General features: G+C 37.9%; 3 protein-coding genes, 1 long non-coding RNA gene and 1 pseudogene across 5 annotated transcripts in view; 1 reads left to right on the forward strand and 4 right to left on the reverse strand.

Moving 5' to 3' along the window:
• LOC125192732 (receptor-like protein kinase ANXUR1) overlaps positions 1-389 on the reverse strand; it is a 2389-nt gene extending 2000 nt beyond the window's left edge. The window contains exon 1 of the mRNA XM_048090366.1: positions 93-389. Coding sequence (XP_047946323.1) covers positions 93-389 — 297 coding nt within the window. The remainder of the gene's footprint in view (positions 1-92) is intronic.
• Positions 390-1558: 1169 nt separating this feature from the next.
• LOC125207661 lies at positions 1559-5553 on the reverse strand (annotated as a pseudogene).
• On the reverse strand, positions 1633-2704 carry LOC125192742 (receptor-like protein kinase ANXUR2). Its single transcript, XM_048090375.1, has 2 exons — positions 2300-2704; positions 1633-1746 (listed from the first exon to the last, which is right to left on the reverse strand). The coding sequence occupies exons 1-2, from the start codon at positions 2702-2704 to the stop codon at positions 1633-1635; spliced, it is 519 nt and encodes a 172-aa protein (XP_047946332.1).
• A 6075-nt stretch (positions 5554-11628) lies between the features above and the next one.
• Positions 11629-15187, reverse strand: LOC125197940 (receptor-like kinase LIP2). 2 transcript variants are annotated; one of them, XM_048096448.1, is made up of 10 exons: positions 14095-15187; positions 13944-14000; positions 13745-13837; positions 13547-13639; positions 13348-13440; positions 13148-13240; positions 12948-13040; positions 12602-12843; positions 11963-12502; positions 11629-11889 (listed from the first exon to the last, which is right to left on the reverse strand). In XM_048096448.1, exons 1-10 carry the CDS (start codon positions 15080-15082, stop codon positions 11767-11769), a joined length of 2415 nt encoding a protein of 804 aa, XP_047952405.1. In that variant the 5' UTR covers positions 15083-15187; the 3' UTR covers positions 11629-11766. The 2 variants fall into 2 exon arrangements, with proteins under 2 accessions (XP_047952405.1, XP_047952450.1); XM_048096493.1 differs by lacking the exons at positions 12948-13040; positions 13148-13240; positions 13348-13440.
• A 5363-nt stretch (positions 15188-20550) lies between these two features.
• LOC125198370 lies at positions 20551-21894 on the forward strand. Its single transcript, XR_007172399.1, has 2 exons — positions 20551-20747; positions 21468-21894. It is a non-coding gene; the product is annotated as an uncharacterized LOC125198370 (long non-coding RNA).
• The last annotated feature ends 595 nt before the right edge of the window (positions 21895-22489 follow it).

The raw sequence follows: 22489 nt of genomic DNA on the forward strand, positions 1-22489 counted from the left end.
TCATTCCACGAGAGAGTAGACCCGCCATTGCTATCACTTGATAGCTTGTGGAGGTGATCTGCTAGCGTTCCATTCCACATGTACTCATAAACAAGAATCCTCTCTCCCTGATCATTACAGTACCCAATAAGAGAGACTAGATTGTCATGTCGGAACTTACTTAGTGTTTCAATCTCCGCCGCAAACTCTGCCTGGCCTAGACTCGGATTTGATGCTAGCCGTCGCTTTATGGCCACAGCAGTTGTCCTTTTATTATCAATGAAGCCTTTGTAGACTTTACCAAAGCCACCCTTCCCAATCACATTCTCGTCGCTGAAATCCCCAGTGACTAAGTTAAGTTCAGCAAGTGAAAATCGACGGCAGAGATTCTCAGACGTTGATGATTTCATCGTTTCAGCTCAAGTTTGATTTACCAAAAGAAAGTAGATGAAGGAAACATGCATAACAATAACAGAGGAAGGTTTACTACTTTACTTGGTTTACTTGGTAGTTGATCATTTTCAACATAAAAAAATCAAAATGTACATCTCTAACAACCCACATTGGGCTATTATATTCACATGAAAATGATGTCTACAATTTTCTGTACATCGCAATTTGACAATTTGCAAGCTTTTCTTCGCTTTTATCACGCTCATTTATGTAGGATTAAAAGTAGCAATATTTAACAAAAAATCATTAAGTAAAACTTTGGATTTTCATATTACTAATTTAATATGTATAACTATCTTTCAGTTGGTCAATTAAATACTCTATCCGTCCCATAAAAGATGTCACACTTGTAGGATGACACGAGATTTTAGAATGTTTTGTTTTGTGTGTTAAATGGGAAGAGAAAATATAATTTTTATATTAATGAGAGAGAGAATTTTTTTCAAAAATGGAAATATGACTTCTTTTGTGGGACAAACTAAAAAGGAAAGTGTGACATTTTTGTGGGATGGAGGGAGTATTAAGTTTGAACTTTCTATTTATTGAGAGACCAAATAGAAAATAAAGGGTTTTGTATTCTTTATAAATATAAGCTAGGATATAGTTCTTAAACGGCACAAAATCGTTTCCGGATTTATATATTCTTTCTGCAGCATATATACTAATAAGACGTCTCTGAATGTCCAAGACGAGCATAACAACTATTTGAGATAAGTGAATAAAGCAACTATGGGAATAAAGCAAGACAATTAGAGATAAGTGAATAAAAAAATAAGAGAAATTGAAAATATTGATTTTTATCAAAAGAGAAATAACCCATTTAACTCCACACATCTCAAATATTATTACCTTGAAATTGATTGTAGTAATTTTTAACTTTGGGGTTGATAGGTTTGATATTATGTTTTTATGACAATATTCAACTTAGAACTTGAATTTTTATTTAAAAAATTGTTAATTTTCAATTTTACAAGAAAAATGCAGTTTGTATATAAAATTGTAGCATGACCATAAAGATTGGTTCATTTCTTTTGTTTATATAGTTATGTTTCTATTTAAAGAAACCCACCAAATATTAGTAATTTATTTACTTCAATTTGGTTTCGTTTCCAATATTTCAGACCAATTTAGTCGCGTGACAATTTTCAGGGCACCTTTAAATCCATTATACATGGAACTAAAACAATCATCAACAATTTCCTATGTTTCACCGAATAGAACATAAGGAACATCATCTTCTTTCATGGCAGTGGCAGGAAAGGCCTTTGACAGCTTTATCAACTTCAACCTCACTTTGATCCTTTGTTGTAGATCCTGTGTCAGCATAACCAACACAAAGAATATATATCAAGATCATTCATCACAACTTTAACATCCAATATTTGTCAAGTATCTATACATACAAAGCATTCACTTTTATGTGATGGTATAACTCTATTCTGTCATTTTGGTGTTGTCGTCCCTTTCCTCTCCTGTTTATCAACTTCAATCTCCTTTTGATACTTTGGTGTTGATCCTGTGTCACCATAATCAACCAACACAAACAACACCAAGATCATTCATTGCAACTTAAACTTCAAATATTTGTAAAATATGTACACATAGAAAGAATTCACATTTACCAGATGGTATAACTCGATTCCAAAATGGTAATTTTTGTGTTGCTGTCCCTTTCCTCTCCTGTTGTTCTAGGGCTAACTCAAGCTGCGCCACAACTCGAGTCATTGTGAGTCGTTTCTTCGGATCAAGATGCAAACTTCTTTTACAACCCCAACAAATGTCTTGAGGCAATCTTCCGAGATTTCGCCCTTCAAATTTGAGGTGGGATATCATGTCCTAAATGTTTGGCCAACCCAAAATCTGAAACCTTGGCTGTACAATTTTCATCCAGAAGGATGTTTGTATGCTTGACATCATGATGTATGATGGAACAACCAGAGTGAAGATAGTCCAAACCTCGGCCAGCTCCAATGCATATCTTAAGGCGTTCATTCCACGGGAGTGTTGACTGATTGTAGAGGTGATCAGCCAGCGTTCCCTTTGACATGTAGTCATAAACAAGAATCATCTCTCCCTCCTCATCGCAGGACCCAATCAGAGAGACTAGGTTACGATGGCGAAACTGAGTCAGTGTTTCAATCTCCACCGTGAATTCTGTCTGGCCTTGCCCATTCCCTTGACTCGGATTTGATACTAGCCACCGCTTTATGGCCACAGAAACTGACCCATTATCAATGAGGCCCTTGTAGACTTTCCCAAATCCATGCACCATTTCCGATCAAATGTTCGTCGCTGAAATCTCCTGTGGCTAACTGGATTTCGGCTAGGGAGAATAGACGGCAAAGTTGCTCAGCCATTGATGATGTCATATTTTGAGCTCAATTTGGTTGTCACGATATCAAGTAGTCGGAGCAAAACATAAGAATGTCAATGGCACGAAAAGCTAGTTGACTTTGCCAAATCATTAGTATTTCCAGAGAAATTACTCCAATCCGAGATTTAAAACAGCCAATTGGAATATATTAATTAATTTTTTTGTTTCTTAATCTAAACAGAACAAGTGAAGAATAACTATGGACTTTTACCTAGTGCATTTTCAGCAATTATTTACCAAATCTATCATTTCTAATCACATATGCACCTCTTAAATATTCCATGGCTAACTGAATTTGATATTCTATGAGAACTTAACTACTGTATTGAGCACAATAACATTTCTACAAGAAGAAAACTTCAGGTGGCGTCTTTTTCAGCTCCCCTGCTTTTTATGCATAATAAGATGCAATCAATCTCAGTCGATTTCAGCTCTGTGAGTGCTGTGATTTGGTTTTGCCAAAGCACCGCTCGAGATCTCGTACAACTTTACTCATCTTTGGATGATTATAAGCTTCATTTAGAAGGCACCGTTGAGAAATTCGAGCCATCTGTTTATAAAATAAATCAGCAGAATCATGAAATCAAATGCAAGAGACTTATCAGACAAACAAAATATTTTTTACCTTCTTAACAGCCTCGGGCTGGTATTCTCCTTTTAATCTACCATCCACAATCTTGTGTGCCTTGTCTGAATCCAGTAATGCTTCCTGTCATATTATTTAACAACATCACACATGTATTTTTTTTTTCGAAAATTTTAAAAACTTTATTCTCACACATGTAATATAAACGACACTATAACATTCAGAAAGAAGTTGTTGTGCTGCATACCCATAACCCATGATGCTGCTCTGCTCGTCGTGTGTTATCACCTTGTAATATACTACTACCTGCTAAGAGCTCGAGGAGAATCTTACCAAAGTTGTAAACATCATTACCCACATAGAACCTTGCCAGCTACTTGGGGTGTTGAGTCCATAGAAAAGGATCTATTATCTTAGCAGTTCCATCATCACAAAGTAAAACATTCCTGGATCTAATGTTACCATGGAATAATCCCTTATCATGAATGTAGCATAATCCCCTTGCGACATCAAGAGAGATGTGGGTTCTTTGGGACCATGATAAAGCCGGATATGGGTATGAGCTTGGGCCTATGCCTCGATGTTCATGAAGTATGTCGTGTAGGGACCCCCTGGGAGCAAAATCATATGCCAAGACCATCTCAATGCCATACAAATTGTAAACATCTAGTTCGACCAAGTTCTCATGCTTCAGAGAAGAGAATGGTCTTGAAACCTACAAAACCATGTGTTAATAATAAACTTTTTTCATTCAGACAAGGCAATATATAATATAGCGATTCAAAACCTTTGCTATAAATTCATGCTTTGGCATGTAGTAGATCGTTTCAATTGATGCATCCATTCCATTTATCAGGACTCCTCTGAATCCATTAGAATAATCATAACGGCTCGGTGTTTCCCTGAACTCTGTTCCACCAATTAGAATGAAAGGGACATCTCCTTTCATGGCAGTGGCAGGGATGGCCTTTGGCAGCTTATCAACCTCAACCTCATTTCGATCCTTTTCTGTTGAACCTGTGTCACCATAACAACCACAAAGAATACCGGATCACTCATCACAACTTCAACATCCAGTATTTGTAAAGTATGTACACAAAGAAAGAATTCACATTTACCAGACGGTATATCTCTATTCCAAAATGGCCAAATTCGTAATCTTGGTGTTGTCGCCCCTTTCCTCTCCTGTTGTTCAAGGGCTAACTCTAGCTGTGCCACAACTCGACTCATTGAGAATCGTTTCTTCGGATCGACATGCAAACATCTTTTAACAACCCCAACATATGTCTTAAGGCAATCTTCTGAGATTTCACCCTTCAAATTCGAAGCTACAATCTGATCAGCTTTTCCATTTCGAATATTTTCTTGAGCCCATATGCTCATACACACCTCATCCTCTGCAACCCTTCCTTCAACAGCTGGTCTCCCACTCAATACCTCTAATAATATTATCCCAAATGCATACGTGTCACTTCCCTTTGTTAGTACACCGGTCGTAAAATAACTTGGGTCAAAATACCCAAATGTACCCTTTAACCTTTGTGAAGACATGGCTCTGTAAGATATCGCGTCCTAAATGTTTGGCCAGTCCAAAATCTGAAACCTTAGCTATGAAATTTTTATCCAAAAGAATGTTTGTAGGCTTGACATCCCTATGTATGATGGAGCAACCAGAGTGAAGATAGTCCAAACCTCGCCCCGCTCCAATACATATCTTTAGTCGTTCCTTCCAAGAGAGAGCTGAGTCGCCATTGTAGAGGTGATCTGCTAGCGTTCCATTCCTCATGTAGTCATAAACAAGAATCATCTCTCCCTGTTCATCACAGTACCCAAGTAGAGAGACTAGATTAAGATGTCGGAACTTACTTAGTGTTTCAATCTCCGATGCAAACTCCGCCTGCCCTTGGCGGGGATCAAATGCTAGCCGACGCTTTATTGCCACAGCAATAGACTCATTATTAATGAAGCCTTTGTAGACTTTACCGAAACCACCCCTTCCAATCACATGCTCGTTGTTGAAATCTCCGGTGGCTAAGTTGAGTTCAGCAAGTGAAAATCGACGGCATAGATTCTCAGAAGTTGATGAATTCATCTTTTCAGCTAATATTGGTGATTGCCAAGTCGCCGGCTCGGACTAGATGAAGCACAATGGCATGACGAAGGTACTATAGAGGGGGATGGACATATCATTATCTGAATTAATGGCCTTAAATCTAGTTGTAGGCGTGTTGAAAATTCAACAAGACTATTCTAGCAAAAAACTTCAGAAGTAATGCTTGGTCTAAATTAGAAAAAAATACATATATGAAAAGGAGTTCTGAAAGTGAAGCATGGTAGAAATTTGCAAGTGGCGGTGAATGAATTTGTATATTGTAATTAATGGTGCATTGACAGGAGTATATATGTATTGGATTTTCATTAGGACTATTCTTATAGATTTGGTTCGGTTTAGAGCATCTCCAATAGCGGCTAGCCTACTGGCTAGTCGATTCGCGTCGCTAGCCGGTCAGCTAGCCGAACTATTGGAATCGGCCAGTGCAAAATCGGCGAGAGAATAGGCGAGCGCACGCCGATTTGCGAGCGTTGGCCGATGCGTTGGCCGCCATTGTGGCGTGCCGATCGGCGAGCGATCGGCCAATGCTATTTTTTAATTTTTTTATGCATTTTTTTTATTTATTGCATTTTTTTAATGTATTTTTTTATGCATTTTTTTATTGCATTTTTAATGTATTTTTTTTATGAATTTTTTTAATTATGTAATTTTTAAATAGGCACACAGAAGACGGGCTAGCGAGACCCCCGTTCGGCTAGCGGCAAACTATAACGGATTCAAGGCATACTAACTTTTTTTAATGTATTTTTTAATAAATTAATGAGGAGTAGAGTGGGGCGGTGGCTCGTGTGTGGAAGTCCGGATTTTTTTTTTATTATGTAATTTTTTTGATTTTTAGTTAATGTACTTTTTTTTATTTAAATTAAATTAATGAATTTTTCCCGTATATGTGTCGTAAATTTAATTCCGTATTTTATGTTTAATTCCGTAAATGTAGTTGTTTTTGAATTATTTTAATTGCGGCTAGCCTGTGGCTGGCCTTAGGCTAGCTTATTTGAATAAAATGATAATATGACAGGTGGAATTTTAGTGCTGATGACATGGCAGGGAGAGATAGTGACTAGCTTGTGGCTGACCCAAAGTGATGCTCTTAGATTAAGTTTTGTATTTTGTTGTTGTAGGAAGGACTACCGTGTAATGCCTTTATCATTAAATGTCAGTATTATTTAATTTATTAATCTCCGTTTCTATCCCTTTATCTTAATTTTGTTGCTTATACAATTATATGCCATATATAATATCACAAATCCCATATGTAAATTGTAAAATTTAAAAAAAATAAAAACATGTCTTTTAATTTAAGTCCATAATTACATTACTAAAAATCAGTATAGTGTAAATAAAAAATAAAATTAACAAAACTTACAATATAACTAATTAAATACAAATTCATGGTTAATAAATTCCATAATACACCTATTTAGAACTTTCAATCCATACACATACAAATATTTGGTCACCACTAAAAGCCGCCAAATCATCACCTAATAAGCCCATTATCCAAATTCAACATAATTGCAAATTAAGTAAACAAAGCTCAAGACTCTTAATGAGATATTTCAAAACAGTGTCCTTTGCAAGGCACTCCGCGGCAACTTCAGCCATCCGTTTTATGATAATCATGAATTCAATGCATAGCATCATCTCATCAGAAAACAGAGTTATCTCTTATGTGAAAAAAAAACAGGATTTCACTAATCAACGAAAAACAGAGTTCTACCATTGCAAGTGCACTAAGAGGGTAGTCTGTTCCAAGTCTAGCATCAACAACCTTCCTTATCTCGTCTTCTATGAGCTTTAGTATTGCATATATTATTGCATATTGCATATTGTCGGACCGCCACGAGAGGGTTCACTGCTCGATCAGTCTGGGACGGGTGGAGGACGGTGGCGATGTGGCGGCATTCAAATTATGATTGGGAATTGTGAAGCAATTGGAATCGATTTTGAAAATTAGGGTTAATTAAATTTTCAAGAAATTCAGCTCAGAGTCATAGATGAACTTTTGGCCCCTATTGTTTTTAATTTTTACTTTTGAGAATTGGGAATTGTTTTTTTACTCCTACTACACTAATTTTGAACTTTTTGCAGAGCAGCTCCTTCAGCTCCATTACATCTACGATTTTCAAGTTATCGCTTATTTAGATTCCAATTCATTTCTTTCTGTTATTTTTCTCACCTAAGATTTTTCTGCAGCTTTTAAAAATTTATTTATGCGCATTCCTACAGTTTACAACTTCCATTCCAATCCCTTCTTGGGTTAGTTAGTACACTACACGGCCATGATTAAATTACCTATGCATTTGGACTCGAATCAACTGAAATCTGGAGAATGGAGATGCACTTTTCTTGGAGTTGAAAATAAAAAGAATTTCTCTTCTTCTTGCGCAGTAAACCTTACAAGTGTACACCTTTCAAGTTTATATTTTGAATGGAATATGATTAACGAAAAGTACAGGATTTAAATAGAGTTAAAATTTAAGTTTTAATCTTTTATTTCTTTTTTAAAAAAATATTTACATGGCAATATTCTAGTATTTGTGTTGTAGGATAGGTTGTTTTGTACCTTTGACCTTTTTTCTGTTCACTTGAATTTAAATTGACCTTTTTACTTGAGAATATCAACCGAGACATTAGAAATTTTGAGTTTTTCTACAACTATGTGAGTCCTAATGGAAGAGCGGCTCTGAATGGTGAGGAAAACATACCTTCGGCCTTGATTAGATGTCGTCGCTGAGATCAAATCAGTGACCGGAAATTTTAGTAGTGCTAAACTTGAAAAGTGAATATCATTGGAGATTTTGGAGAAAGTGCACGAAGAGAATGAGAAGTTCGATTTAAATCACACCTTGTATGATGGCTAAATAAACAAATGCAATACTTAAATCAAAACAAGTGAAAGTAGGAAATGCATGATAGGGACTCGAACCCAACCGGGAACCAGGCGACGATGAGCAGCCCATTCACGCCCGAAGAAGTGAAGATCCTTGAATATCTTTAGTTTATTATATTTCCATAGCTAGACTTATTTCTTGTTATTTAATTATGTTATATTTTGTATTCTTTTGATATCTTGCCTTGCAAGATATCGTTTGGGTCTAGTTTATAATATCCTCGGGTTTTCTTGTCGGTTCTTTCCCGAGACGAACTAGGAAGGTCGAACCGTCTAGGGTTGCGGATTCTATAAATACTAGAATCCCATAGATAATTAAATCATTGAGAAATATGAATTAACTTCTATTCTCATTCTTGGTTCCGAAACCTAGCACTCCAACTAGGTTTATCTTCCTTTTGTTCTTGTTACAAACGGTGTGCCGAATCACGATAGAACGAGGTTCTATCAATTGGTGCTTTACATTAATTACTCTTCCTCCATAAAAATTGATCTCTCAAAATTCCTCAATCTTCCTCACGCCAGTTAACACAAATCTTTCTCCAATCCGTCAAAAACTCATTGCACCCAGATTTTTCTCTACATACCATGCCTCTTCTCGAGGAATCACACCAAAATACTTCTCCCACAAGTTCAATGATGATGGAAACAGCCGCCAACAGAAAAATTGAGGAAACCCTCACCAAACTGTCAGCCTCCGTCGCCATCGCGAGAGCGAAGGAGCCACCAGACCAACAACTAGTCGCAACATCTCCGCATAGTTGGGCGTTCCTTCCATCGGTCACTAAAGCACCGCTTGTGCCCGAAGCCCTACCACGCCTCCGTCTCAAACCCCCACGTTTTGACGGAGAGAATGCCCCGAATTGGATTAATAAGATCCAAACGTACTACAACCAAGACTACACACCGTTAGATGAGCGTCTTTATCTTACACAATATTTATTCGATCCACCAAAATCAGATTGGATGGAGTATTGGGTGGAAAATAACAAAGGAAAGGGTTGGGATGACTTCTTGTCAGCCTTAAAGCAACGATTCGATCCTGATTTGTACGACTACGTCGGTCGATTGGCTACTCTCCGGCAAGCTTCTACAGTCGAAGCCTATCAAGCATCGTTCGAATCATTGCTACAAAAGGCTTCTCACATCGGGGATGCGACACTATCCTCTTTGTTCATTGCGGGTCTCAAATCCCCGCTGAAGCAGGTAGTCCTCATGCGACGGCCTAGCACACTCAAGGAAACTTTCACCATCGCCCAGACATTAGACCAGCGACAACCCAACTGCACAATGGCGTTTCCAGTCGTGAACCGGGAGCCCATTCGCCCGCCACCGCAGCGAAACGAGGAGGTCAAACAAGAGGTATTTGCTCCGCCTTTCTTTGACGTGGCAGTTTCATGTGTGGTTGATGACAATCAGTTAGATGTTCTACCTTCAAATGAGTTAATGGATTCTTCGTTTGGAAATAAATTGGAGGTGGAATTGGTTGAGAATGATGCCCTCGTTGGCATAGATTGCACAGTGAACTCTAATAGGGTGCTTGACTTGAAGCATGGTCAGGGAGATTGTGAGGAGTCGAGGAAGAAGATTCACATGACATTGTCGATCCCATTGAATCTTGAGGTTGAGGGCCCGGTTCGTCTTTCGGATTCTGAATTATTTGCGGATATTTTACTGACAGAGAATGATGATACGGGACTGCCCTGCCGAACAGCCAACTCTTCCTCGTCTTTCGAGTCATCGGCTGATGAGGAGCAAGTTGTCCGTGCTTCTCATTTGAGCAGCTCTAGCTTAGAAATTGTTGACCATTCTCCTCTAGTGCATTCAGTAATTCCCAAAAGGGTTGAAGCTTCCGAAAGCTCCAATAGCTTGAATCATCGTTCGACATCAGTATGTTCCGATTCTGATACTGGATTTCACATGAAGCTTGTTGGTTCTATGGGTTCCTTTGCAGTTTTTATGGTTCTGGATCACGACATGTGGAATGTTGCATATGGGGAAGCTAGTATCCGGCTGGGCGATAGTCGAATCGGTGAGAGCTCAAGCAGACCTCAATCTCGCCCACAATTCCAGCAGGTTCAACTGTGTAAGCAATCGGTTTTGGTGATAGAGAACAGACATGAGAATAGATCTATATACATGACGCTGTTCGAGGTCTTGGAAATGGACGAGGATGGATACTCTCTGGTGTTTCACATGACAAACTTTCATTTTGTGACGTCGTTTCTGTGGGGACGATGGCCTTCCGTGGTGGCAAATGCTGATCGTGAAGTTGCTGAAGCAACTATGGAGGACCGACCAAATGACTGTGTAGACACTAAGGTATTTTGTGAGGCTGTAGCAGAAATCAACAATGAGCATGAAGCCATTGGAGCTGGAATTTATGCCCTGAATGTGGCAGATGTGATGATACGATTTCCAAATTCTACTCATTCCTATCAATCGGGTGATGAGGATCCTTCACCGAGTGTTGTCGATCTTTATGCACCATATAATGATTGTGGTCATTTACATGTAGGTGAACAGGTGTTGGAGCTAGAATCGTTTTGGTTTAAGGATAAAAGCTATTTTGACTCCCACCTTGAGGGCAAGGTGGATTTCAACCGTGGGGGAGTTGATAGGGACTCGAACCCAACCGGGAACCAGGCGACGATGAGCAGCCCATTCACGCCCGAAGAAGTGAAGATCCTTGAATATCTTTAGTTTATTATATTTCCATAGCTAGACTTATTTCTTGTTATTTAATTATGTTATATTTTGTATTCTTTTGATATCTTGCCTTGCAAGATATAGTTTGGGTCTAGTTTATAATATCCTCGGGTTTTCTTGTCGGTTCTCTCGAGACGAACTAGGAAGGTCGAACCGTCTAGGGTTGCGGATTCTATAAATACTAGAATCCCATAGATAATTAAATCATTGAGAAATATGAATTAACTTCTATTCTCATTCTTGGTTCCGAAACCTAGCACTCCAACTAGGTTTATCTTCCTTTTGTTCTTGTTACAAACGGTGTGCCGAATCACGATAGAACGAGGTTCTATCAATGCAACACAAAAATCAAATTGAGAAACCATAATGAAGATTTTGAATCATAATCACTGGGTCCATTTTCAGCAATCATTTACCAAATACACCATACCCAATCACACGTGCGTCACTTAAATCCTCCGTGTCTGGCTAACTGAATTATGAAAAATCAGACTTGAGGCATTGTGAGACACATTTTCGTCTGAAAGAATTTTATAGTTTGAGTGACATTGTCATTTCTATAAGAAGAAAGGGAATCAAATCCAATGAAAAGAAATAATCACAAAGTAATTTTTTCATTTATAGTAATAACTTAAAATAAGATGCAATCTCAGTTGTTTTCAGCCCTGAGAGTCTTGTGATTTGGTTTCGTGAAGGCACAGCTCAAGATATTTTACAACTCTAACCATCTTTCGATCATAATATTCTTCATCTCGAAGGCACGAACGTGCAACTATAATCATCTGTTTTAAAAAGAAATCATTGTAATCATGAAAACAAATGCAAGAAACTTATCAGATATAACAAGTTATTTACCTTCATAACAGCATCGGGCGGGTACTCTCCTTTTAATCTAGCATCCACAAATTGATGCAGCCCCTCTACTGCTGGTTCTGAGTTACTACTATCATTTATATTACTACCTGTCAAGAGCTCAAAGAGAATCTCACCAAAGTTGTAAACATCAATTTTCTGAGTGATGTGCGAATGCATTACACAATAATTTTCCCTACAATAGCGGCATAGAGTCGGCCATAGAAAAGGATCAATTATCTTAGCAGTATCATCATCACAAATTAAAATATTGCTGGATCTGATGTTATGATGGATCAATCCCATGCCATGAATGTAGCATATTCCTTTTGCAACCCCAAGAGCGATTTGGATTCTTTGGGACCATGATAAAACCGGATATGGCTTTGAGCTTGAGTCTATGCCTTGCTGTTTATGAAGAATGTCGCGTAGGGACCCTCGTGGAGCAAAATCATACGCTAAGATCTGCAAACTGTGATACCAATGATAAACAACTAGTTCGACCACGTTCTCATGCTTTAGCTTAGATAATGATCTTGAAACCTATAAAACCAGGTGTTACAGCCACATTAGTCACTCAAAACTAATAAAACTTTTTCATCCAAATAAGCCAATCTAATACTCCATATAGCTATTCCAAACCTTTACTCTGGACTCAAATCCATGCTTTGACGTGCAGTAGCGCCACCTTTCAATATTTGCATCCAGTCCATTTTCTATGACTCCTTCAAAACTATTAGACACGGGTGTAATATAACCAGCATCAATGCCCTTTGCCTCACCAAATATAATGAAATAGACATCATCTTCTTTCATGGCAGTAGCGGGGATGTCCTTTGACATTTCATCAACTTCAGCCTCATTTTGATCCTTTGGTGTTGATTCTGTTTCACCAAAACCAACACATACAATATAAAGATCGATAAATACAACTTGAACATCCAACATTTCTAAATTATCTATGCAAAGAAAGAACTTTTATACAAACCATCTAATGGAAAGGCTTCTTTTGTGGCGGTGGCGGGGATGTCCTTAGACAGCTTATCAACTTCAACCTCATTTTGATCCTTTTGTGTTGATCCTGTTTCACCATAACCAACCCATACAAAATATAAAGATCGATAAATACAACTTGAACATCCAACATTTCTAAATTATCTATGCAAAAGAAAGAACTTTTATACAAACCATCTAATGGAAAGGCTTCTTTTGTGGCAGTGGCAGGGATGTCCTTTGACAGCTTATCAACTTCAGCCTCATTTTGATCCTTTTGTGTTGATCCTGTTTCACCATAACCAACACATACAAAATATAAAGATCGATAAAAACAACTTGAACATCCAACATTTCTAAATTATCTATGCAAAAGAAAGAACTTTTATACAAACCATCTAATGGAAAGGCTTCTTTTGTGGCAGTGGCGGGGATGTCCTTTGACAGCTTATCAACTTCAACCTCATTTTGATCCTTTTGTGTTAATCCTGTTTCACCATAACCAACACATACAAAATATAAAGATCGATAAATACAACTTGAACATCCAACATTTCTAAATTATCTATGCAAAGAAAGAACTTTTATACAAACCATCTAATGGAAAGGCTTCTTTTATGGCGGTGAAGGGGATGTCCTTTGACATTTCATCAACTTCAACCTCATTTTGATCCTTTTGTGTTGATCCTGTTTCACCAAACCAACACATGCAAAATATAAAGATCAATAAATACACCTTGAACACCCAACATTTTATAAATTATCTATGCAAAGAAAGAACTTTTATACAACCTTCTAATGGAAAGGCTTCTTTTGTGGCAGTGGCAGGAATGTCCTTTGACAGCTTATCAACTTCAACCTCACTTTGATCTTTTGGTGTTGGACCTGTGTCGCCATAACCAACCAACACAAACAATATCAAGACCATTTACCAAAACTTGAGCATCCACTATTTGTAAAGTGTCTATGCATAGAAAGAACTTATACATACCAACTAGTGGAAAGGCTTCTTTCATGGCAGTGGCAGGGATGGTCTTTGCTGTTGATCCTGTGTCACCATAACCAACACAAATACTCTCAGGATCATTAATCACAACTTAAACATCCATTATTTTTTATATATAGAAAGAATTCACATTTACCAGCTCGATTCCGAAACGGCCAAAACTGTAATTTTTGTGCCGTCGTTCCTTTCCTCTCCTGTTGTTCAAGGGCCAACTCAAGCTGCACCACAACTCGAGACATTGTGAGTCGTTTCTTTGGATCAAGATCCAAACATCCTTTAACAACCTCAACAAATGTCTTCAAGCATTCTTGTGAGATATCTCCCTTCAAATTTGAAGCTACAATCTGATAAGCTTTTCCTTTTCGAATTTTTTCTTGAGCCCACATGCTCATATACATCTCATCCTCGGCAAGATTTTCTTCAATCGCTGGTCTCCCACTCAACACCTCCAATAATACTATCCCAAACGCATAAGTGTCACTTGCCCTTTTAAGTATACCGCTGCTAAAATAACTTGGATCAAAATACCCAAATGAACCCTTAACATTTGTGAAGACATGGCTATGTGAGATATCAAGCCTTAAATGTTTGGCCAACCCAAAATCCGAAACCTTAGCAACGAAATTTTCATCTAAAAGGATGTTAGTTGGCTTGACATCACGGTGTATGATGGAGCAACCAGAGTGAAGATAGTCCAAACCTCGTCCCGCTCCAATACATATCTTAAGTCGTTCATTCCACGAGAGACTTGAGCCGCCGTTGCTATCACTCAATAGCTTGTGAAGGTGATCTGCTAGCGTTCCGTTCCACATGTAGTCATAAACAAGAATCATCTCACCCTGTTCATCACAGTACCCTATAAGAGAGACTAGATTACGATGTCGGAACTTGCTTAGTGTTTCAATCTCCGCCGCAAATTCTATCTGGCCTTGCCCTGTCCCTCGAGTCAGATTTGATGCTAGCCGCCGCTTTATAGCAGTTGCCTCATTATCAATGAAGCCTTTGTAAACTTTACCAAAACCACCCTTTCCAATCACATGCTCCTCGCTGAAATCTCCGGTGGCTAAGTTGAGTTCAGCAAGTGAAAATCGACGGCAGAGATTCTCAGAAGTTGATGAATTCATCTTTTCAGCTGATATTGGTGATTGCCAAGTAGCCGGTTCGAACTAGAAGAAGCACAACAATGGCATACCAGAAGGTAATAATAGCCTGGGATTGGGTTCTGGGGACATATCATTATCTGAATTTCTGGCCTGTCATTATTAGTTGTAATTGGCATGATTTCTTTGAAAATTCAACAAGACTATGTTAGCCATGCATTACAAAAGGAATGCTTGTTTTATGTGTAAAACATAGAAATCAATTTGAAATAGAAAATATATATACTTATATAGCACATACATAAAGTAGTCAATATACCAAAATACCTACTACTAGTAGTATTATTTTGCTATTGTAAAATTAAATTAAACACAAAATTATGTATAACATATTATATTATGGAGTACTTATATTATGTTTCGATTCAATTTAATCTAAATTTTATACTCCCTTCGTTTCCTCATAGTTGAAGTGGAACTTTTCAACTTCAACATGGAGTTTAATAAATGGATATTTAGTGTGTTATGTAGATAGATAAAAAATAAGAGAAAAAAAAATAGTGAGAATAGTGTAAAAAATGAATAAAGTAGAGAGAATAATTAAAAATGAGAAAAGATGTTTATTATTGTTATATATTGAAAAGAAGTTTCTAAACAAAAAATTTACTCAACTATGGATCAACGGTTTAAACTAAAATTTTAAAATTTTAATAATTGAATTTTCAAAACACACACGCACTGATATGGATCTACGGAGACCGAGAACAACGAATTATCGCTTCAACCGCAAGAGTAGTCGCCGCCTCAGCCTAGTCAGCCGACAGCGAAGGAAAGACAACCAAAAGAAAGTGTGGACCTCCCAAGAGATATGGTAGTTAAGTTTAGTCAATATCTAGTTTAGTTAATTTATTATTTAGCTAAGCAATATCTAGTTTAGTTAATTTATTATTTAGGCAATATCTAATTAGTTATTTTTATGTTTTTGTTTCCTTTGTTGAGTAGGAGGTCTAGGGCGTATAAATACCCCTTGTTTCACATATTATGAATAAGAAAGAATTAGATTTTATTATCTCTTCTTCTCTCCTCTTTATTATTGGAATCTTTGCCCGATCAAAGAATTTTGACTAATTATAATTTCAACGAGACATTTAATTTTGTGAAATTAAATGATATAACGTCGATCTACGTTCGAAGTAGATGACCGTGGTATATTCATTTTCTCAAATCCGATTCCCATTGAGTGAGAAATAATAGATTAAAGTTGTTCAAAATTGCAAACTAATTAAATGAGATATGAGAGATGCAATGAGATTAATTAAGAGAGTTAATTATCCAACATTGAAAGTAACAAGCTTATTAATCAAGTATTCAATAAGAAGGATTATTACATGTAATAATTCTAGTGGACTAAGATGGGCAGTAGAGCCCACACGCGCGCACATGCGCCCGCCCCGCCCCGCCGCGAGCCCGAGCCCTTGCCCTTACCCATGGTCGTCAGCGAGCCAAGCGGGATGACACCTCGTAGTATGACCCCCTGCAGTCGAAGCTCTGCCCTCTCCTCCATCTAGTTCGCCGGAGCTGTGCCGAAGCGGTGGTGCTTCACCAGAGACGTAGCCGTTTTATCTTTGGGGACGAAATGCCAATCCGAGAGCACTACCGGGGCGTATCTCGTCTTGCGGAAAGAGGACTCCTCGACTCGGCTAAATACTTTCACGGTTTTACTGTTTCGAATTCTCCTTGTAATTCAGTTTCAGTTTGTTCCTTTGTATTCTTTCTTTTGGGTTGTATTACGCTATGTCATCTCTTGTAATTTCAGAAATCAACAGTCGCAAGACGAGATAACCTTCATTTTAGGGATGTCAATCGGGCCGGCCCTACTCGGGTTGCCGGTCAATCGGGTGCGGGCTTGCCGGGTTGTGATTTCTTTCGGGTTGTAAAAGTTTGGCCCTAACCCTAAAAGCTCGGGTTTCGGGCTAGCCCGACGGGTTAATCGGGTTGCTACCGATAAGGTTAAGGCTCGAACAATCCAATAAATCATGATGAAAATTAGTTATATTTATAAAATATAAAATATTTCATTATGATAAATTTGATATATATGCTTAAACTTAATCATAAAATACTAATATTTGTAATATTTCGTGAAATTTTAATGCATGTTAAAAATTTAAATATTCTTTTAGTGAGATTAATTTATTTAACAATTATTATATTAATAAAAGTTTAATATATAATTTATATATTTACCATAAAAGTGAAAGTAATTTTTTTTAGTTATCTATGTCATAAAATTAGTCAACGAAGTGTCGAATTAGGAGTAAAAAATTAAAAAAAATATAAATTTTACCGGGTTATCGGGGCAGCCCATCGGGTTTTCGGGTCTGGCCCTAACGGGTTGCGGGTTAATCGGGTGCGGGCTTATCAACTTTTAATTTTATCGGACTAGAAATTTTCGACCCTTAACCCTATAAATTTAGCGGGCTATTCGGGCCAGCCCACGGGTTGCGGGCTATATTGACATCCCTATTTCCTTTGAAGGGATTTGGACCTATAAACTGAAACTAAAACTTTCGAAACTTAACACATTTGCTGGAGATGTCGACTGAATTCAACACTGCTGCTGCCACCACTCCGGCCACCACCACCGCTGCCACCCATCCATCATGTCGACCACTGCTCCGGTCAACACGTCGTCGATTCCATCGATGATGCCAACCCCCGGGATCTATCAATCTTCATCAACAACCCCTTGCACTACAAAAAAGTCGCCAATTAGTGACGGAAAAATCTGTCACTAATCAGTGAAATTTCTTCACTAAACAGATTAGTGACAGATCAAGTTTGGGCAGATCCGTCATTAATAAGCTTGTGGGTAAAATATTTTAGTGACGATTTTTTCGTCACTAAATTTACTAATGACGGAAACTGTAGGCCACTACTTGGCATTAGTGGTGGAATAACCTGTCACTAATTAGTGACTGACAGTTTCCAGTCACTAATTCTGCCACTAGTTGTTGAGCTATTGGATTGATTCACTTGGATTTTACATGATTTTAGAGGGTAGTTTTACTTGGTTTTGATCGTATATTGTGTATTTTGAGACATGGTTTATAGCTACTTCTCTATGTTATTAGTATTTTGACCATTTTGTGAAGAATGTGTAGAAAAAGGGTCGAAAATGAGCTTAAATGGCGAAAGGAGGCATCCGGGATGAAAAAGGACGAAAACGCAGTACATAGCTAACGACTCGCCAGCTTCGCCCCATTACCCACCTGGCGACTCGCCAGGTCCTTCGCCCAGAATTGCCGAGAGCTGCTGGCGACTCGCCAGCTTCAGCCTTTAACGGTCGCCAGGTTCGGCCGACAGTTCTAAACAAGGAAATTTCGAGCCCTATTTAACCTAATGTGCATGGGACGCCTCTTACAGCATTCTACACGCCTCCACCCCAAAAGTACTACTTTTTCACCTAGGAAGAAGAGAAGAACGAGCAGAGGACGAGTAGTCATCGCAAGATTGAAGACGAAGCCTCCAATCCGCCCAATCCAATTCTAGGAGTTTCTACCTTTAGTTTTATTCTTGTTCAAATAATGTTTTTGAATATTTCTTTGACTTTTGTGTTGAACATGAGTAGCTAAATCCTTCGTAGAGTTCTACGGGGGAGATACAATGATTCTTATGTTTAATTGATTTCCTTTTTCTATGCCTTGGCTCATGTGGTTATTTTGACTTCTCTTGTGCTTATACATTTATTTGATTGATCACCTTATAAATGCATGTGGATTTTACTACAATACCTGAGAAGTGAGTAGTTTAATTTGAAAGAAGAGAAGTTGACGTCTTTGCCAATATAATCGACAGATTTGAGCCTTTGAATGAAGCTAAGTATCTTAGGAGCTTTTAGGAGTTGTTACCTTAGTTCTAGGAAGGACACTTCGGTTCTAGGTAGCAATCTACAAATTATATGCTTTGAGAAAAGATATAGTTTTACCTTAGTGATAGCTTAATAACCATTGAGACCCCTTGTTGGCATAGTTAGGAAGTTAGTTGAGCATAAGATAGTGGTTATCGATCCCGTAGGATTCTACCCTTCTCATCCTTGATCTACATTCGTTTTCTTATTTGCTTTTAGTTCTCTAGTTGTTTTTAATTGCTTTTACCTTGCTTTTAAGTAGATTTAGAAAACCAAAACTTTCCGATTCATCTAGATAGTAGTTGAGGTTGGTTCGTGGTAATTAGGATACGATACTCTTTGCTTACTATTTGCTACATTAGCCCCGTACACTTGCGGGTATACTTGTGTTAAAAATAAGTTGAGTCATGGATGTCGTCACTAATTCCGTCAGTATTTTGCGTTTTTTTTTTGTAATGTTGGGAGTTTATTAACCCCCTTGGGCTCACTGGTGGATCCACCTCGAGTGGATAGGTTGGTTCCACTTTTAGTGGTTCATTCGGATCCTTTAATGGGTGGAGTGCTGGGGCCTTCGGGTCTCACACGAGTGTTAGGGCCTTCGGGTCCAACACGGATATTGGCTCATTTGGGACCAGTATGAACATGACGGGCTCTATGCCCAACATGAACATGACGGGCTCTATGTCCGACAACTTTGTAAGGTGCATAATCATTGAGAAACTTCCTCCTAGTTGGAAGGACTTCAAGAGCTACCTCAAGCACAAGCGAAAGAGGATGACTCTTGAAGACTTGATCGTGAAACTGCGCATTAATTGAAGCGGACGTGCGCAAAAGTGATCAAAAGCCTAGGGGCTTTAGCCCACTTGAAGCCAAATCCAACTTGTTGGAGCGGGGCGGTCCCTCCAACAAACGCCCTCGTCCAAATCAGAAGGACAAAGGGAAGGGGAAATAGCCTACAAAGAAATTTGAAGGCGAGTGCTACAAGTGTGGCAAAATTGTGCACTTTGCCAAAGACTGCCGCAAAAAGAAGAAGAAGCCGACAGTCAACGTCATTGAGAAGGAGTTCAAGGATTGGGATGAGAATGACCTCGTTGCCATAGTCACCGAAAAAGTGAACCTTGTGGATAACAAGTGTGACATCCCTGTTCCGATACATGAATTATTCGCATATTTTATTAGAATTATATGTCATATTGTATTATCGGTATATGTTAAATTGCTATTATAGAAGGTAAAAATTAGTATTATGATTAATTAAATATAGTAGAATATTATTTTTTATTATTGAAAAGTTTTGAAAATAAGTATAATATTAAGCCGTTCATCGAAGTGTGTGTGCATGTGTATTAATGCGTATGTGCATAGAACTTTTTGTGCATGAAAAATATATATACAATAGTGGGATCCTAAATTAAGATTATAAAAATAAAAGTAAGTTTAGTTTGAGTATAATATCATGGCATGCACGTGTTCACTATTTGATAGCGTCACTAATCTCATGCGACAAGTGTCAATTAGAAAAGAAATAAGTAGCATGCATATTTATATAATTTTATAATATATATTGTGCAATAGTTTTAACTCTAAAGGGGAAAACCGCCTCAAATTTATATATATACGTAAAGTCCGTGAACAATAAAAGAAGAAGAAGAGGGGGTTAGGAAGGAAAACAAAAAGTGAAGGAAATAAACAAAAAAAAAATAGTTTCGACCCTCCGGCTATACCAAGAGTTGTAGATCGAGAAAGGGAAGTTGTGTGTTTATAATATGTTGTCATCAGGTGTGTATAAATTACCATTTTAATTTTTCATGTGTTATGCAATTCTTTTACTATATGTATGATGGAAGTAATTTATTGGAGTATATAGTGGATTATATGATGTGAATTTAGTTGGTGAAGTGTTACTTGATATCGATGGTAGAATATGATAGAGATATGTTATTGATGCAATTGATATGTTTTACATGGCATTGGAATTATTCGAATCATTTGATTAAAGAGGATCTGTGACAGTCTTGCCCTGGATCTGAAATCACAGTGGACATATTGGGACTTTCGGGTCAATCATATTGGGACCTACGGGTCAAATCACAGTGGACATATTGGGACCTTCGGGTCGATCATATTGGGACCTACGGGTCAAATCACAGTGGGACTTTCGGGTCGAATCATATTGGGACCTTCGGGTCAATCATATTGGGACCTTCGGGTCGAATCATATTGGGACCTTCAGGTCAAATCATATTGGTATATTGAAAATCCCGGGCAGATACCAGACTTGATTTGTCACAGAATAATAAACTGGACAGAGAAACATATGCATATGGATCTGAAATTATTTATGATATTTGATGGTTATTTATATATGCGATTTTGAATATTTGTAAATAAGTCTAATAAATGATTGATTTTCTAATTATAGCGTTCGGTTAGTGAAATGATTAATATGTGAATTCTTTACTTTAATCTGTATTTGTTTATTATAAATATATATGTCAGAGAGGGGTTGGGGTGTGACTACAAGGGTGGCTAGTACATTGACACTGGCGCTACTGCTCATGTTTGCTCCGACAGAAGCAAGTTTTCCTCCTACCCTGCTGTTGAAGGGAGGAAGATCAACATGGGGAATCAAGCATCCTCCGAAGTCCTCGGCATTGGAAATGTGATCCTCATGATGATGTCCGGCGTCACAATCACCTTGAAGGATGTGCTGCACGTCCCGGACATTCACAAGAACCTAGTGTAAGGATCAATACTAGTTAATAAGGGGTTTAAACTTGTATTCGAGTCTGATAGGTTTGCTTTACAAGTTTGGGAAGTCCCTCGGAAAAGGTTATGTAACCGATGGACTTTTCAAGCTTAGTGTGGCTACGTACCTTGTCCCAAAGCCTTTGGCTAATAATAATAAAGCATCTACTTCCTCTTACTTGACCGAGTGTTCAAATTTATGGCATTGTAGACTGGGAAATGTAAATTCAAAAGCCATTAAACGATTAGTAAATTTAGATTTACTAAATGCAATTGAAGTGGATACCCAAGACAAATGTGAAATATGTCTTGAAGCTAATGACTAAGTTACCATTTCACCCGGTTGAACGGAAAATAAAACCCCTTGAATTAATTCACACCGATATATGTGATTTAAAGATAGTGCAAACTAAAGATGGTAAAAAGTACTTTATCACTTTTATAGATGATCGCATAAGATATTGCTATATTTATCTTTTAAGAAGTAAAGATGAAGCAATTGAAGCGTTCAATAATTATAAGAACGAAGTTGAGAATCAACTTGATTGTAAAATCAAAGCGGTTCGAAGTGATAGATGAGGCGAGTATGTAGCCCCGTTTGAGGAGTTATGCAACGCTAGTGGTATAATTTATCAAACAACTGCTTCATATTCACCACAATTTAATGGTGTTTTAGTACGCAAAAATCAAACTCTAAAAGAGATGATGAATGCGTTGCTACTAAGTTTAGGATTGCCCCATAACATGTGGGGGGAGGCTATCTTGACAGCCAA

The sequence above is a fragment of the Salvia hispanica genome, chromosome 1 (genome assembly GCF_023119035.1).
Source record: "Salvia hispanica cultivar TCC Black 2014 chromosome 1, UniMelb_Shisp_WGS_1.0, whole genome shotgun sequence".
NCBI classification, from domain to species: Eukaryota; Viridiplantae; Streptophyta; class Magnoliopsida; order Lamiales; family Lamiaceae; genus Salvia; species Salvia hispanica.

What these genes read in the sequence shown, in the direction of transcription:
- LOC125192742 (XM_048090375.1), bottom strand. Translation starts at nt 2,704, where the DNA reads ATGGTGCATGGATTTGGGAAAGTCTACAAGGGCCTCATTGATAATGGG. An exon ending in ATGAAAATTGTACAGCCAAG is followed by an intron (nt 1,747 to 2,299) that starts GTTTCAGATTTT and finishes ATGCTGACACAG; the next exon opens with GATCTACAACAAAGGATCAA.
- LOC125197940 (XM_048096448.1), bottom strand. Translation starts at nt 15,082, where the DNA reads ATGAATTCATCAACTTCTGAGAATCTCTGCCGTCGATTTTCACTTGCT. An exon ending in GCCGTTTCGGAATCGAGCTG is followed by an intron (nt 14,001 to 14,094) that starts GTAAATGTGAAT and finishes ATGGTGACACAG; the next exon opens with GATCAACAGCAAAGACCATC. An exon ending in GATTTGAGTCCAGAGTAAAG is followed by an intron (nt 12,503 to 12,601) that starts GTTTGGAATAGC and finishes CTGGTTTTATAG; the next exon opens with GTTTCAAGATCATTATCTAA.